The following is an 18,269-nucleotide window of genomic DNA, read 5'->3' on the forward strand; positions in this document are numbered from 1 at the left end:
AAAGTAGTCAGGCATGGTGGTACATGCCTGTAATCCTAGCTACTCGGGTAGCTTAGGCAGGAAAATTGCTTGAACCCAGGAGGTGGAGGTTGTAGTGAGCTGAGATCATGCCAGTGCACTCCAACCTGAGAGACAGAGCAAGACTCTGTCTCCAAAAAAACACTTCACTACTTACAGATTCTGAATCAGCTAATAAATAAATAAAAACTTCTCTAACCTACTGTTATTCTGAAATTAACAAACTGTTCTCAGGAAGTGGAAGCAGAAGTTTCCTAATCGTATTATAGCCATGGGGTTAGAAATGAGAGTTCAGCAGCTCTGTGGCCAGGGAACAGCAGGATCACCCCTCAAATGTGGGGAAATAGAGATGCGTCTGTTACAGGGAGCACACTTCACCCACCATCCTTTCATGCCAAACGTGCCTCCCCTAACTACTATACTAACTACCATATGTCGCCTACTGTTTCTTTTTCTTTTCTTTCTTTTTTTTTAAATTTGAGACAGGGTCTTTCTCTGTCTCCTAGGCTGAAATGCAGTGGCATGATTACCACTCACTGCAGCCAGAACCTTCTGGGCTTAAGCAATCCTCCTACCTCAGCCTCCCAAGTAGCTGGGACTACAAGCACGCATCACCACGCCCAGCTAATTTTTGTATTTTTCATAGACACGGGGTCTCACTATGTTGCCCAGGCTGGCCTCTACCTCCTGGACTCAAGTAATCCTGCTGCCTTAACCTACCAAAGTGCTGGGATTACAGGCATGAGCCATAGGACCCAGTCTAGGTTGTATACTTTAAAAAGTAACTTTTTACTTTTTTTTTACTTTTTTGAGAGGGAGTCTTGCTCTGTGTCTCCCAGGCTGGAGTGCAGTGCCATGATCTCGGCTCTCTGCAACCTCCAAGTCCTGGGTTCAAGCGATTCTACTGCCTGAGCCTCAGAGTAGCTAGGATTACAGGCACATGCCACCATGCTTGGCTAACTCTTGTATTTTTGGTAGAGAGGGGGCTTCACCATGTTGGCTAGACTGGTCTTGAACTCCTGAACTCAGGTGATCCACCTGCCTTAGCCTCCCAAAGTGCTGAGATTACAGGGAGGAGCCACAACACCCAGCCTAGGTCATTTACTTTAAACAGAAACTTTTGATAGCCTCAATTTCATTAACCTTAAGGTTTATTTTTAATACCTTACTTAATAGAACATTAAAATATTTTGAAATAAAGTCACTCCATCCCTACAACCTGTATACATCTTTATTCATGTTTGCATATTACTTTCCATGTGCATAAAGTTGTAATGTGCCATATAGACTATTTTATTTAAATTTTTTAAAGGTTTTATATTTTTCAAAAATTAATTTTTCATAGAGATAGGGTCTCACTATGTTGCCCAGGCTGGTCTCGAATTCCTGGGCTCAAGCAATCCAGGCTGAACAATAGAACAAGACTGTCTCAAAAAAAAAAAAAAGAAAAAAGATTAATGAAAAAAATATTAAAAGAATTATTGTCCAGATTGGGTGGCTCATGCCTGTAATCCCAGCACTTTGGGAAGCTGAGGTGGGCAGATCCATTGAGTTAGGAATTTGAGACCACCTGCCCAACATGGAGAAACACCATTTCTGCTAAAAATACAAAATTAGCCAGGTGTGGTGGCACATGCCTGGTAATCCCAGCTACTCGGAAGGCAGAGACAGGAGAATTGTTTGAACCCAGGAGGCGGAGGTTGTGGTGAGCTGAGATCGTGCCATTGTACTCTAGCCTAGGCAATACGAGCGATACTCCATCTAACGTGTGTGTGTGTGTGTGTGTGTGTGTGTGTGTGTGTGTATATATATAATATATATAAATTACCTGAGCATGGTGGCACGCACTTTGTAGTCCCAGCTCCTTAGGAGGCTGAGGCAGGAGAATCACTTGAACCCGGAAGGTGGAGGTTGCAGTGAGCTGAGAAAGTGCCCCTGTACTCCAGCCTGAGCGACAGAGTGAGACTGTGTCTCAAAACAAAAACTTTATACAGAGGCTGGGCGCAGTGGCTTATGCCTATAATCCCAATACCCTGGGATTGCAGTAAACCAGGATTGCACCATTGCACTCCTGCCTGAGCAAGCAGGGGAAAAAAAAAAAAAAGAACTATGCTTCACGCTTCGTGGTGTTCTGGGAGAAACCTTTTTACTTGGCTACATTCCTCGGTGTGGCTGTATAGCTCACCGTGCTTTTGAATAAACTGATGGTGTTGTCATGTGCTCTGCCCCATCCGTGGAGCCTACAATTCAAAATTCAGTTACTGGCTGGGTAGAATGGATCATGCCTGTAATCCCAGCACTTAGGAGGCTGAAGGGGGCAGATAATCTGAAGTCAGGAGTTTAAGACCAGCCTGGCAATGTGGCAAAACACCATCTCTACTAAAAATACAAAAATCAGCCAGCTATGGTGGCACATGCCTATAATCCCAGCTACTCGGGAGGCTGAGGAAGGAGAATCACTTGAATCTGGGAGGTGGAGGTTGCTGTGAACCGAGATCCCACCACTGCACTCCAGCCTGGGCGACAGAGCGAGACTGTCTCCAAAAAAAAAAAGAAAAAATAAACACCAAAGAACAAAATTCAGATATTATTTTTGCAGAAAATCTTAGTGGACATTTTTATGGTATCCAAAGGTAAATTTCTATCATGGATATATTAAATTTACAGTGAAAATCACACACACACACACACACACACACACACACACACACACACACACACAATTACAGACACACGCCATTCCCCTCCCCTCCCTTTCCCTACTCGTGCTGTTTTAGAGCTGACGGGCATTGTTTCCAGGCAGGTCTTTGCTCTTCTCTCCCGTTCAGCTCGGTGACTTTTCTACACGAGCACACCAGTGCCATAGCACCCAGATAAGCAACAGCAGACTTAGTGCCCACACCCCCTCAGGCCTCGTCAGTCACTACTTCTCACAGTTTAGGAGTTTTTTGGGGATCTGCCTGTTTGGGGGTTTTTGATTTTGAGACAGGGTCTCACTCTGCCACCCAGGCGGGAGTAAAGTGGTGCAATCACAGCTCACTGTAGCCTTGACCTCCCAGACTCAGGCAATCCTCCCACCTCAGCCTCCTGAATAAGTATCTGGGACCATAGGCACATGCCACCACACCCAGCTAATTTTTGTATTTTATGTAGAGATCAAGTTTCCTCATGTGGCCCAGGCTGGTCTCCAACTCTCAAACTCAAGCAATCCTCCTTCCTCAGCTTCCAAAATAGCTGGGATTACAGGCATGAGCCCCTGTGCCCAGCCTGTTTTTATATTATATAACCTCAGTGTACAGTCAGTTCCTTAGCTCCTGGCGTCTTTCTCTCGGCATCGGGCTGTGAGACCCACCGGTGCTGAGCATGGGGCTGTGGGGCACTGGCTGCCCCTGCTGTACACAGCGCTGGGTGACTGTGGCCTCGTCGCCTCCTCCTCTCTCTGCTGTGGGGCCCCTGGGAGGTTCCAGCACCTCCCTGTTCCACACGGCACTGTATGAACATTCCAGCACGTGTCTCCTGGTGGACATATGTGCGCCTTTCTGTTGGCTCCATAACATATCTAAAAGTGAAATTGCTGGATCACGGGATCTGCATATGTTTGGCTTGGTAAATATTTCAGTTTTCCAAAGTGACTGAGCCAATTCACACTCCCACCAGCAAGAGTTCCAGCTGCCTCGCATGCGGGCCAACATTCAACATTTTCCGCCCTGTTTTCCATCATCCCGGGAGGCCTGTGCCTCTGTTAACATAGTTGCGATCAGTTAATTCACTGTTCCATCTAGATGCTTTTCCCTTTACGTTATAATCACTGTTCTATATTCCCAATCCTCAGTGAGGAAGCAAAAATTTTGGTTCTGTTCTTTTTTTAATGCTGCAAGGATACATTCACTAGATTGCCACGGCAGTACCACAGACACTCTGTGAACATACTTTTGAAAAAGTCTTACTTGATGTTTTTCTGTTAGTAATGCAGTATTTTAATTAAGAAAAAGAAGGAAGAAGACCAGGTGCAATAGGTAGCACCTGTAATCCCAGCACTTTGGGAGGCTGAGTTGGGTGTATCACTTGAGGTCAGGAGCTTGAGACCCAGCCTGTTCAACATGGTGAAACCCCATCTTTACTAAATGTACAAAAATTAGCCAGACATAATTGGCGCATGCCTGTCATCCCAGCTACTTGGGAGGCTGAGGCAGGAGAATCACCTGAACCTGGGAGGCGGAGGTTGCAGTGAGCCGAGATCGTACCATTGCACTCCAGTCTGGGCAACAGAGCGAGATTCTGTCTAAAAAAAGAAAAAAAAAAAGATATGGGCATGCTAGTTTGTTAAATTGATATTTGAAAGCATAGCTTTCTAATGATTGAAGCTTGTACATAGAAGGTATTAAGATGTTTGAGATCAATTGAGAGTTAAAGTAGTGTCTTTGATTTAAAATGTGTTTTGAGTTCTTTCAGATTCTCATGCAAAATTCAAATCCTTCACCAGCACGTGACTACTTGGTAATCATTACTGAATTTTCATTCTTTCTAGGAAGATTATCTCATTTTAATAAGAAAAATTATGAAAATTAATACATGCTTAATAGAGAAAATTTATTTTAAACTTTTTTTTTTTTTTTTTTGGAGATGGAGTCTCTGTTGCCCAGGCTGGAGTGCAGAGGCTCACCACAGCCTCTGCTTCCTGGGTTCAAGTGATTCTCCTGCCTTAACCTCCTGAGTGGCTGGGATTACAGGCATGTGCTAACATGTCAAAAAAAAAAAAAAAAAGTTGTTTTTCTATTTAGAACTCACTCTGGCCAAATGTGGTGGCTCATACCTGTAATCCCAGCACCTTGGGGAGCTGAGGTGGGTGGATCATCTGAGGTCAGGACTTCGAGATCACCTGGCTAACATGATGAAACCCTGTCTCTACTAAAAATGAATTAACAGGCAAGGTGCAGTGGCTCACACCTGTAATCCCAGCACTTTGGGAGGCCAAGGTGGGTGGATCACGAGGTCAGGAGTTCAAGACCAGCCTGGCCAAGATGGTGAAGCCCTGTCTCTACTAAAAATACAAAAATTGGCCAGGCATGGTGACGGGTGCCTGTAATCCTAGCTACTCGGGAGGCTGAGGCAGGAGAATTGCTTGAACCTGGGAGACGGAGGTTGCAGTGAGCTGAGATCGTGCCACTGCACTCTAGCCTGGGTGACAGAGCAAGACTCCATCTCAAAAAGATAAAAAAGAAAAAAAGTTAGCTGGGTTCGCTAGTGGGTGCCTGTAATCCCAGCCACTTGGGAGGCTGAGGCAGGAGAATTGCTTGAACCTGGGAGGCAGAGGTTGTAGTGAGCTGAGATAGTGCCATTGCACTCCAGTCTGGGCAACAAGAATGAAACTCCATCTTAAAAAAAAAAAGAACTCTGTATTAAAAACCAAACTGACTGACTTTTTAAACATAATTCCTTTTTCTGGTTTTTTCCTTTTTTTTTTTTTTTTTTTTTTTTTTGAGACGGAGTCTTGCTCTGTCGCCAGTCTGGAGTGCAGTGGCGCAGTCTCAGCTCATTGCAACCTCCGCCTCCTGGGTTCAAGCGATTCTCCTGCCTCAGCCTCCCAAGTAGCTGGGATTACAGGCGCGTGCCACCATGCCCAGCTAATTTTGTATTTTTAGTAGAGACAGGGTTTCAACATGTTAGCCAGGATGGTCTCGATCTCTTGACCTCGTGATCTGCCTGCCTCAGCCTCCCAAAGTGCTGGGATGACAGGCGTGAGCCACCACGCCTGGCCTGTTTTGGTTATTTCCTTGCAAATTGCTGGGCATGGAATCTCTGGTTTGCTGGTGCTGCTTTGTGCGGGTGCACAGTGGCTTATTGTCTGTAAGGCGGCTGGAGTTTTCAGGCTTAATTCTTCAGTGCATATGGTTGGGAGTGTGAGCTGTAAGCAGGCCTGGAGTTTTTTCTCTTTCTTCCCTCCCTCTCCTCCTTCCCTCCCTCCTGTCCGGATGATTTTTTGGCATAGAAAGTAACGTGTTCACTGTGGACACACTGGTTCATAGAGAAGATCCTGTGGCCAGTTTCTTTGAGTTGAGTCCCTTCTCCTGGCTCTAGAGAAAAGGAGGACTGTGTTTCACATATAACTTGTACATATTTCACTTTGTTTTCCTTCCTCAAGGTTAAGACTAGATTTGATTTGGTCACAGAAATGTGGGTGTACTTGCTGATTCATGAACAGGTGGAAGCCTCCCAGGGCAGTCATTTTTTTTTTTTTTTTTTAAGACAGGGTCTCACTCTATTGCCTAGGCCAGAATGCAGTGGTGCAACCATGGCTCACACTGCAGCCTCGACCTCCCAGGCTCAGGCGATCCTCTCACCTCAGCCTCCTGAGTAGCTGGGACTACAAAATTAGCCAGTGAGCCACCATGCCTGGCTAATTTTGTATTTTTTGTAGAGGCAGGGCTTTGCCGTCTTTCCCAGGGTGGTCTCCAACCCCTGAGCTCAAGTGATCCTCTAGCCTCAGCCTCCCAGAGTTCTAGGATTACAGGCATGAGCCATGGCGCCTGACCACCATGATTTCTTTTGAAGAGAAGGACGTACCCCCAGTGTTGACTTTGTAGTGTGAAAGAATGAGTGTGTCTGGCTGACGATGGGATTTGCTGGGCCAGAGTCCACACGCTGAGCCAGCACACAGCAGAGGGAGGCTCCCCTTTTCTATTTTTTTCTTTTTTTTTTTGAGATGGAGTCTTGCTCTGTTGCCCAGGCTGGAGTACAGTGTCACAATCTCCGCTCACTGCAACTTCCGTCTCCCGGGTTCAAGTGATTCTTCTGTCTCAGCCTCCCTAGTAGCTGGGACTAACAGGTGTGTGCCACCACACCCGGCTAAATTTTTTGTATTTTTAGTAGAGACGGGGTTTCACTTTGTTAGCCAGGATGGTCTCGATCTTGTAGCCTCATGATCTGCCAGCCTTGGCCTCCCAAAGTGCTGGGATTATGGGTGTGAGCCACTGTGCCTGGCCTCTACTTTTCAATTTATTTTATTTCTTGTAGAGATAGGGTATCACCATATTGCCCAGGCTGGTCTTGAACTCCAGGGCTCAAGTGATCCTCCCTCCTCGGCCTTCCAAAGTCCCAGGATTACAGGGGCGCACCACTGTGCCCGGCCAAGGTTCACCTCTTGAGCTGCCGTTCTCATTGGTCATTCCCCCTTTCTCCTGCAGACCTGCCAACGCCCCAGGCCGTCGAGCCCCAGGCCATTGTGCAGCGGGCCCCAGCCCCCAGTCGAATGCAGATGCCACAGGGGAACCCGCTGATGCTGACCCACAGCCTGCAGGAGCTGCTGGCCAGGGACACCGTGCAGGTGGAGCTCATTCCGGAGAAGAAGGGCCTCTTCCTGAAGCATGTGGAGTATGAGGTTTCCAGCCAGGTAACTGGAAAATCGTGCGTGTGTCGGGGGAGGAGGGGACGAAAGGGTCACATCTCAAAACCTCCAGGCAAGGGCGGTGCGACAGAAGAAGGCTGAAGGGTGAGTTTACCCCTGGCTTACAGGCGAGATCCAGAACTTACAGCAGAGACTTTTCCACGCATCTGCTCCCTGCACCTTGCTCTGGCCCAGCCGCATCCCCACCTGGCCCAGCTCGTCCTCCCCACCACTCTGCTCTAGAGTCTTGTTTCTTAGGAATCTCCTGCGGATAGTCCGCAGAGCACAAAGCAGGATCCATGCTAGCTTAGCTTTGTAACACTGGGGAACCCCCGAGGATTAGAATGTCAGCCCCATCCAATGTGGACCCCAAACAGTGAATCAGATTTGCTTGGCAGGATCAATATGTGTCACTCTAATCCCCTTTAATAACACGGCCCTCCTCTTGCTGGGTACTCCCATATTGGGCAAATCAGACGTAGACACTGAGTGCCTGATGCCTGTCTGGCGTCGGAATCGTGGCTCTCTCTGTCCTTTGCTTGTTATCTCAGTTCCGTTAGGACAGATTCTGATAAAGAGTTTTCATTGTTCGTCCTGGGCATTGAGTAACTGATGAGCCAACACTGTCCTTGGGAGCTGCGGAGTCAGCAGGGATTGGGAGATTCCCACAGACAGAGCAGAGCACACTCCCGTGTGGTAGAGGGTGGCCCCAGCCCAGCTCCGGCCGGACAGCACTACCAGGGGTTTGTTTGAAAAGCGTCATGAGCAAATGGTCCTGGGTAGAAGGTGTGTCTTTTGTTTGTTTTTGTTTATTTTTATTTATTTATTTTTTAAGACAGTGTCTCTGTTGCCCAGGCTGGAGTACAGTGGCTCATCTCGGCTCACTGCAACCTCCGTCTCCGGGTTCAAGCAGTTCTTCTGCTTCAGCTTCCCAAGTAGCTGGGATTACAGGCATGTGCCACCATGCCTGGCTAATTTTTGTAATTTCAGTAGAGATGGGGTTTCACCATGTTGTTCAGGCTGGTCTTGAACTCCTGACCTTGTGATCCGCTCACCTTGGTCTCCCAAAGTGCTGGAATGATAGGCAAGAGGCACTGCGCCCAGCTTTTGTTTTTAAACAGACAGGGTCTTGCTCTGTTGCCCAGCCTGGAGTGCTGTGGCACAATCATAGCTCACTGTAGCCTCAACCTCCTGGGCTCAGACAATCCTCCCACCTCAGTCTCCTAAGTAGCTGGAACCACAGGTGTATGCCACCACACCCAGCGAATTTTTAAATTTTTTGTAGAGATGGGATCTTGCTATGTTGTCCAGGCTGGTCTTGAACTCCTGGGCTCAGGCAGTCCTCCCACCTTGGCTTCCCAAAGTGCTGGGATTACAGGAAAGAGCCACTATGTCCAAACTTGCTTTTTTTTTTTTTTTTTTTTTTTTAAATTACAAATTGATGCTTGCTATGTTGTCTCAGCTGGTCTCGAACTCCTGGCTCAAGCATTCCTCTCACACTGGCCTGCCGAAGTGCTGGGCTCACAAGCATAAGCCTCCGTACCTGGCCTTAAGGACGAGCGAGCAGGTCTCCCTTCCCTGCCGTCTGTTCAGCTATGCCTCATTGTGTTTCAGAGCCTGTGGCCACACGTTTCCAATGGTTGTCTGATGCTCGCAAAGGATGAAGGGGGTCAGAGAGGGGAGGATTCCCTTCGAGGACCATGTCAAAGCTGCCTTGCTGCCTGGCATTTCCGTGGTTCCTGGCCCTCTGGGCCACAGTTGGGGATGTGGACCAGCTGACAGGATGCTACAGGGGAGCGGAGTGAGCTAGCCCTTCCTTCTGGGGCCTGGCAGCCTATGGGGAGGCAGCTCTGAGTGTGTGAGACACGCTGTTCCTTGTCAGGGAGCCAGCAGCTGGCCTTTCCGCCAGTCTTACTAAGCTGCCTGTCCCTTATGTAAATTCATCGCCATGTAGGGAACATTGTTAAGGGGGCAATTTGGTCCACCCCCGATGCTGTCACGGGCCACCCTGCCAACCACCAACCAGGTGGGAAACCTCTGCCAGGTGCGTTCTCCAGTCATGTGCCTGCTCATCCTCCATGCTGGAGCCTGGGTAAGCTCTTCATTAGGTCCAGATTAGGCTACTCAAGTGAACAGGATGCTAGCCTTGTGGAGTCTGAAGTTGTATTCATGGTGGTGTTCACAATGCAGTTTGTAAGCAAATATGTTTGGATCAAGCGTCTGCTCCATGTTAGTTTATAATCAGCGCTTGGTCTGTTCTAAGAGAGTTGGGGCTATTTCAGGAGACAACAGTGATGCTTGCAATAGCATGAAGGAAGTGAAGAATGTGTTATTCTTATCCAGCCTCTGTCACCCCCAGGCAGGAGTGCAGTGGTGCCATCTCAGCTCACTGCAACATCTTTCTCCTGGTTCCAGCAACTCTTGTGCCTCAGTCTCCAGAGTAGCTGGAATTAGAGGCATGCACCACCAAGCCTGGCTAATTTTTTATTTTTTATTTTTATTAGAGACGGGGTTTCACCATGTTGGCCAGGCTGGTCTTGAACTCCTGACCTCAGGTGATCTGCCCACCTTGGCCTCCCAAAGTGCTAGGATTACAGGCTTGAGCCACTGTGCCCAGCCTAAGAGCTATACAAAATTTAAAAGTGACATTGCCATAGATGAAGGCATTACAGGGTTCCTCCTTTAGTAGATGCCTGGTGAGAGAAGATGCGCTCGCTGCTGTTGTTTTCCGGGTTCTGTTGAGGGAAGTGATGAAGCGGCAGAGTTTCCACTGTCGGATGTAAGCACCAAGCCCTTCTCTTGCAGCGCTTCAAGTCCTCCGTGTACAGACGGTACAATGACTTCGTGGTCTTCCAAGAGATGCTCCTGCATAAGTTCCCCTACCGGATGGTGCCTGCCCTGCCACCCAAGAGGATGCTGGGAGGTAAAGCTGGGCATGCTGCCCATTGGGGGCGGGGGGAGCCAGCCCACCTCCTGGACCCAGTGGTCCTGGCTCGGGAATCGACCCCGTCTTGTACCGGGTAGGTGCAGAGCTGTGGCGAAGCTCAAGCCTTTTGCCATCTGGGGCAGAGCTATGGCTTGAGCCCAGCCTTGGTGTAGGCCGGGAGACTGGCACCTGGCACCCCGGGCCCATGGGAGCCTCTGGCTGGATGACCGACATGTGGGAAAGCCCTTGCTGTGCAGTCATGAAACAGAACCCCAGTTCCCCTCTCCAGAGCACAGTGACCAGGGCTCCGCAGAGCTCCCAAGAGGGCTGCCAGGAACACTGTGCGCTCACCTGCCTGGGATTGCCCTGTCCGCATCTGCCAAGCCATCGGAACAGCCTGAGCCATGGGCACCATGGGAGCGCTTGGTGACCTCACGGAAGAGAACAGACATTCTGCAAGCAGGAAGTCTAAGCTGCATCTTGCAGGAGACAAAAAACACATGGCTGCCACACCTTCACCTCCCTGCCTGAAGATGGCCTCGGGCCAGTGGGAGATGATTGACTACCTTGGAACCCCTCCCGGGGCCTGTGTCCCCCAGGGCTGCAGAGCACAGGGATGGTGGCTGCCAGCTCCAGTCTCGCTGTTGGTCACTCCATCAGCCCTTTCCTCAAATTCTGGATAAAACATGCTGGGGAGGCGAGTTCTTAGAGCGGATCAGCTGGCTTTCCGCCATTCCCAACCCTTCCACGGTCACTGTGTCCTGGATGGGATACAGTGTGGGAGCTAACACAGTGGCCAGTTCCCTGCGTGTGAAATCGTGTGATGGTGCATAAATGCTTCTGCCTCTCGTGGGTCACTGAGCAAGCAGCCCAGAGCCTGATGATGTGATTTTCTCCCTGCCCCATGTGAACACCACAGAGCAGATCATTCTTATGCTGAAGGGCACACGGGGTGCTCAGGGAAGCAGAGAACGGAGGATGCGACAGGGATGCATGATGCTGGCTCCATCCTGGGCATCCGAGTCCGTGAGCGCTGGCCGGTGTTGGGTGCCTGGAAACTGCACGCACGTACTGTGCCACTCATGCTGGCGTTTATGGAAGCGCAGCCTAATCGGAAGGAGCCTGCCACTCCTAAGCCAGGAGGCCGGCCTCAGCAACTGTATTATTTGTTTTCTTTCTTTTAGTCTGTTTTTTTAGAGGCGGGATTTTGCTGTGCTGGCCAGGCTGCTGTACAGCCTTGTGACCTCAAGTGATCCACCCACGTTTGCCTCCCAAGATGTTGGGCTTACAGGCGTGAACCACTGCACCCGGCTGTATTTCTTAATAACTTAAAAATAGTATTTAAAGACCGGAGCCAGTGGCTCACACCTGTAATCCCAACACTTTGGGAGGCTGAGACAGGGGGATCACCTGAGGTCAGGAGTTTGAGAACAGCCTGACCAACATGGTGAAACCTCGTCTCTACTAAAACTACAAAAATTAGCTGGGCATGGTGGCATATGCCTGTAATCCCAGCTACTTGGGAGGCTGAGGCAGAAGAATCGCTTGAACCTAGAAGGTAGAGGTTACAGTGAGCTGAGATTGTGCCACTATACTCCAGCCTGCCTGACGAGCGAGCCTCGGTCTCAAAAAAAAAAAAAAAAAAAAAAAAAAGGTATTTAAATACCATTTTTGTTTGTGTTCAGATCGAAATGTCCTGAATGCATCAATATATGCTTTTACTTTCTTTCCCTTTGGAATGAAAATATTTAACCTGAAAGGAAGCAATTAGTAATTGGATCCATTGCAGAGTGAGTTATAAGCACAGTGAATAGAAAATCTCGACGGGGCATGGTGCTTATGCCTGTAATCTCAGCACTTTGGGAGGCCAAGGCACGATTACCTGAGGTCAGGAGTTTGAGACTAGCCTGACCAACATGGTGAAACCCCATCTCCCCTAAAAATACAAAGATTAGCCGTGTGTGGTGGCACCTGCCTGTAATCCCAGCTACTCCAGACGCTGAGACAGGAGAATAGATTGAACCCAAGAGGCAAAGGTTGCAGTCAGCTGAGATCGCGCCACTGCACTCCAGCCTGGAGAATAAAAGTGAAACTCTGTCTTAAACAACAACAACAACAACAAAAATACATGGACATCAAAAAGTCCAAGATGGTGCCAGCAAGAAAAAATTAAAATTAAAAAAAGAAAAGAAAACCTGCATTGTGTTAGTGTTGGAGCTAGCAAAATCCATTTTTTCCCTGGAGAGAAGTGCCAGGAAGGGATTATGGAAGGTGTCTTTAATGGAGGTGATCAGGTGACCACTCACTTGGTTCACAGGACCCTTGATGGAAAGGATCTGTGGTTTTCCCTGGCAGCTCCTGGACCCAAGTGTGTGTGGCTGGAGGCAGGGTTTGGGGGTGGGGCTCTTGCTCTGGGCAGCTTTTGCAGGCTCGTTATCTGGGTAGCACTGGGGGCCCAGCCAGTGCCCTCCACTAGTTGCTCGTTGCTCCGCCGCCTCTAGGGAGAGCTTTGAGAACTCACTCAGAGCAGAAGATGGGGGCTGGCACCCTGGACTCTGTCCAGTGACCCTGTGCACTCCTCCAGCTGACAGGGAGTTCATCGAGGCCAGGAGGAGAGCTCTGAAGCGCTTTGTCAACCTGGTGGCACGGCACCCCCTGTTCTCCGAAGATGTGGTTCTCAAGCTCTTCCTGTCCTTCAGCGGCTCGGTGAGTATGTCTGCCCCCGGCGTGTCCCTGTCCCCGGAGCCCCCGAGCCTCCGAAGCTGCTCTTTCCTTTTTCGGGTTTGGTTTCTTATCCTCCTGATCCCTCGTTTGGATGCCCAGTAGGAATGACATGAACAACACTTCTTTCCTGTCCAGATAACAGCCCGAATGTGATTTTCAGAGGTGTTCCTGCTGTTGACTTGGCAGGATTTTGTAAATCTATGTGGAAATCCTGGGTCTCTGCGGTCACTTTGAGGTTTTAGGCTGGATGGTTTGGAGGGTTTAGGGAGATGCAAGACTCTAGATGGGATGAAGTGTTCACTTAAAACAAGGCCCTGTCTGACTGTGGAGCACTGAGAAAGCACGCTGAGCCTCCATGTCAGAGCCACAGCACAGACCTGCATCTGGGAATCAACTTCTTGTACATGTGCTCAGTCAGACATCTGAGTGGGGTTCCTTCCTCCCAGCGGCTGCCGCACAGCCTTACTGGTTGTCAAGAAGCTGTAGCGCCAGGTGTGGTGGCTCACGCCTGTAATCCCAGCACTTTAGGAGGCTGAGGTGGGTAGATCACAAGTTCAGGAGTTCAAGACCAGCCTGGCCAAGATGGTGAAACCCTATTTCTACTAAAAATAAAAAAATTAGCTGGCTGTGGCGGTGGGCACCTGTAAGCCCAGCTACTCGGGAGGCTGAGGCAGAGAATTGCTTGAACCTGCTGGCAGAGGTTGCAATGAGCTGAGATCGTGCCATTGCACTCCAGCCTGGGTGACAGAGCGAATTCCATTTAAAAAAGAAAAAAAAAAAAGAAGAAGCTATAGCTCAGCTGGGCACACAGTGGCCCATGCCTCTAATCCCAATGCTTTGAGAGGCTGAGGTGGGAAAGTCCCTTGAGCGCAGGTGTTTGAAACCAGGCTGAGCAACATAGGGAGACTTCTCAACTAAAACAAAACAGAACTGAGGCCAGACGTGGTGGTGCACACCTTTAAACCCAGTCACTCAGGAGGCTGAGGCTTGAGAATCGCTTGAACCCAGGAGGTTGTTTCCTGAGGAGGAGGCAGCTGCTAGCCCTCCAGGGAAGTCGGGTTCTGTGCTCCCTCTCCGCCTGTGCCTAGAGGACCCTCTCCCTGTGCGGGGAGGGGTGGGGGCTCCACTGGAATAGAGGTTTCCAGACTCTCTTCTATTTTAGGGAAACCCCTTCTTAAATGGGAACCTGAGTCACTGCTGCAGGAAGACACCACCACTACCAGGCTGACTACACACAAGTCTTGGTTCCTTTTGTCTTCATTTCCCTCGAGGCAGAGGGACCTTCCCCCTGTAGGAGGGTGGCCTGTCCCTGGGATGCCCCTGGGGATACCTGGAGCAGGCAGTAGGATCTTTTGAGCCCTGGGGGTGGAAACGTTCCTTTGGAAGGAGATCTGGATTGTCAGAGGAATGTGGCAGGACCTGGGTGGGGCTGAGGCTCTCAGCAGAGGAGCCAGGTGAGGAGGGGTGTGGTGGGTCACAGGTGGGCAACCCTCCTGTTCTAGGGGCAGGACGCTCCCTGTAGCCTTTCCATACATAGCATTATCTGTCACTTCCTGGTTTCAGTTTTCTTGCTTCCTTTCTTTTTTTAGAGATGGGGTCTCACTATGTTACCCAGGCTAGCAATCCTCCCGCTCCAGGCTCTGAGTAGCTGGGACTACACGCTTGACCTCAGGTGTTTTTTGTTTGTTTGTTTGTTTGTTTGTTTGTTTTTTGTGAAATGAGAGTCGAGTCAGATGTTTAAGGCATCTCTGAAATTCTAGAATTCCTGGATGTGTGAACAGCTGCATATTAGGGTTTCCCTTTGTATCTCCTGGGTGCCTCCTGATTTGAAGGCTCGTTCAGGTGAGAGGGCTCCGGTGCTGGGGGTTCAGCCTGTCCTCGCTCTGCCCAGCAGCTCCCTGGGCTCTGGTGGTCCTGGTGCTATGGATGCATTCCTAGGAAGGAAGACACCTTTGCCCTGTTCTATTGCGCTTTTGGAATCTACCAGGGTCTCGGGCATCTGCCATCTGTCTCTGGGGCTGCTGCTGCCCCCAGTCTGTGGATACAGGGACTGTGCCTCTGGAGAGTCACCCCCAGGTCTGTGGATGGAGGGCCGTGCCTCTGGAGAGAAGCTGCAGGTTTGTGTTGCTCCCGCAACCAAGCCAGGCTGTCCTGTTCAGGGAGAAAGACATCTAAGGGAGAGTCAAGACACTGTGACATCCTAAAGTCAAAGCCAACACACAGAAATATATTTCTCCTAAGGAAGGATGACACCCTGCTCCATGGTGACCTTTGCCTCACATCAGCTTCCTCGTTGCTAGTAGAAGAGGGTGAAGTTTTCTCTTTTCCTTTTGCAGGACGTGCAGAACAAATTAAAGGAATCAGCACAGTGTGTTGGGGACGAATTCATGAACTGTAAGCTGGCTACCAGGGCCAAGGTATTTTTCTATTTTGGACCAGTACTTCCCTTTTTCATCAGAGAAACAATAGTTTTAACCTTCATATTGATTTTGCCTCCTCTTCGTGGCAGGGATTGTGCGGCAATCCCTTGCATGGTTTTCTCATTGTTTTTTTTTAGACAAAGTATTGCTCTGTTGCTGAGGCTGAAGTGTAGTGGCACGATTTCGACTCACTGCAACCTCTGCCTCCTGGATTCAAGCGATTCTCATGCCTCAGCCTCCTTAGAACTGGGATTACACACATGCACCACCACGCCCGACTCATTTTTGTATTTTTACTAGAGACGGGGTTTCACCATGTTGGCCAGGCTGGTCTCGAACTCCTGACCTCATGTGATCCACCTGCCTCAGCCTCCCAAAGTGATGGGATTACAGGTGTGAACCAACGTGCCTGGCCAGTTTCCTCATTTAACCCTGTTTCAGCTGCCCTGCCACGGCTGGGAGGCCTCTTTTATGGATGGAGAAACAGGTTCATCGAGGCTGTTGTTGGCCAACGTCCTGAGCTTCTAAGCGGCAGGGCTGGGGTGCGGCTGAGCGCTGACCTCAGGCCCTCCAGGCACCTCGTGCCCTCTGCCCCTGTCTGTGACTCAGATGGACGGACGCTTGTGTCACCACCTTTTCAGGTTTCAGGGAATTCATTGTTGCATTTGTTTATTATTAAATGTTTAAAATCTGGTCTTTTTCCAGAAAGGATTAAGGTAGCTATTTGGTAGTTTTTTTGTTTTTGATTTTTTCTGTTTTCTTTTTTTTTTTGAGATCGAGTTTTGCTCTTGTTGCCCAGGCTGGAGTGCAGTGGCACGATTTTGGCTCACCGCATTCTCCATCTCCCCTCACCGCCTTTTCCGTCTTCCAGGTTCAAGCGATTCTCCTGTTTCAGCCTTCTGAGGAGCTGGGATTACAGGCATGAGCCACTGCGCCCCACCCGATTTTTATTTCTTAAACCTCTTCTTCAGGCCAGTGCAGTGGCTTATGCCTGTAATCCAGTCACTTTGGGAGGCCAAGGCAGTCAGATCACTTGAGGTTGGGAGTTTGAGACCAGCCTGGCCAACATGGCAAAACCCCATGTCTAATAAAAATACCAAAAAAAAAAAAAAAAAAAAAAAAAGCCAGATGTGGTGGTGGGCAGCTGTCATCCCAGCTACTTGGGAGGCTGAGGCAAGAAGATCGCTTGAACCCAGAAAACAGAGGCTGCAGTGAGCTGAGGTCCTGTCACTGTACTCTAGCCTGGGCAACAGAGTGAGACTTGGTCTCAAAAAACAACACAACACAAAAAACACAAAAAAACTGCTTCTTGATGCAAAAATAAAAAAATCTATTTTATTTTATTTTGTTTTTTGAGACAAGGTCTTGCTCCATCCCCCAGGCTATATTGCAGTGGCGCAATCCTGGCTTATTGCAGCCGCGACCTCCTGGGTTCAAGTGATTCTCCCACCTCAGCCTCCCAGAGTAGCTGGGATGACGGGCGTGCTCCACAACACTTGTCTAATTTGTTAGCTTGTTTTTGGTGTAGATGGAGTCTCACTGTGTTGCCCAGGCTGGTCTCAAACTCTTGGCCTCAAGCAATCCTCCTGGCATGGCCCCCCAAAGTACTGGAATTAGAGGCATGAGCCACCATGCCTGGCCGAAACTTTTCCCTTCATTTTGCTCTCTGAGCTTTCTGTTTTCTGAACACTGATAGTATCAAAGCTTATAAAAAATCCTTGGGAATAAATGAGGCATACAAGAGGCCTTCCCCCCATGTGGAGAGTCTTTCAGGAATTTATGTTTGTTGTGTCTTTTTCTTTCTTTCTTTTTTTTTTTTAAAGACGGGGTTTCACCATGTTGGTCAGGCTGGTCTTGAACTCCCAACCTCAGGCGATCTGCCCACCTAGGCCTCCAAAGTACTTGGATTACAGGCGTGACCCACCATGCCTGGCCTGTTTGTTGTGTTTAATGTGAAGATTTTTATTGGTTTTTGCTTTTGTTTTTTTTCTGGAGACAGGATCCCCAGGCTGGAGTGCAGTGTTGTGATCATGGCTCCTTGCAGCCTGGAACTCCTGGGCTCAAGTGATCCTCCTGCCTCAGTCCTCTGTAAGTGCCTGGGACCACAGGTGCTCCACCACACCTGGTTAATTTTTTAATTTTTTTGTGGAGATGGGGTCTTGCTATGTTGCCAAGGCTGTTCTTAAACTCCCAGACTCAAGCATCCTCCTGCCTCAGTCTCCCAAAGTGCTGGGGTACAGGCATGAGTCACTGCATCCAGATAAAGATTACTATTATTATTATTATTATTTTTTTTGAGATGGAGTTTTGCTCTGTTGGCCAGGCTGGGGTGCAATGGTGTGATCTTGGCTCACTGTAACCTCTGCCTCCTGGGTTCAAGTGATTCTTCTGCCTCAGTCTCCTGAGTAGCTAGGATTAGAGGTGCATGCCACCACACCCAGCTAATTTTTATATTTTTAGTAGAGACAGGGTTTCATCATGTTGGTCAGGCTGGTCTCAAACTCCTGACCTCATGATCTGCCTGCCTTGGCCTTTCAAAGTGCTGGTATTACAGGCGTGAGCCACTGCGCCTGGCCCTAAAGATAATTATTTGAGTGTTTGTTTGTTTTTCAAGACAGAGTCTTGCTTGTTGCCCAGGCTGGAGTGCAGTGGTGCAATCTTAGCTCACTGCAACCTCGGCCTCCTGGGTTCAAGCAATTCTCCTGCCTTAGCCTCCCAAGCAGCTGGGATAACAGGTGCCCACCACCACACCCAGCTAATAATTTTTGTATTTTTAGTAGAAATGGGGTTTCACCAT

At 49.1% G+C, this 18,269-nt stretch overlaps 1 protein-coding gene across 2 annotated transcripts in view; it reads left to right on the forward strand.

The window, feature by feature from the left end:
- SNX8 (sorting nexin 8) overlaps nt 1–18,269 on the forward strand; it is a 40,989-nt gene that overhangs the window by 12,725 nt on the left and 9,995 nt on the right. Inside the window, exons 2-5 of one of the 2 annotated variants that reach the window (XM_039470665.2) lie at nt 7,203–7,408; nt 10,208–10,325; nt 12,913–13,034; nt 15,389–15,469. In XM_039470665.2, coding sequence (XP_039326599.1) covers nt 7,203–7,408; nt 10,208–10,325; nt 12,913–13,034; nt 15,389–15,469 — 527 coding nt within the window. The remainder of the gene's footprint in view (nt 1–7,202; nt 7,409–10,207; nt 10,326–12,912; nt 13,035–15,388; nt 15,470–18,269) is intronic. The other variant, XM_039470671.2, reaches the window with a different exon arrangement.

Source organism: Saimiri boliviensis, chromosome 1 (assembly GCF_048565385.1).
Source record: "Saimiri boliviensis isolate mSaiBol1 chromosome 1, mSaiBol1.pri, whole genome shotgun sequence".
NCBI lineage: Eukaryota > Metazoa > Chordata > Mammalia > Primates > Cebidae > Saimiri > Saimiri boliviensis.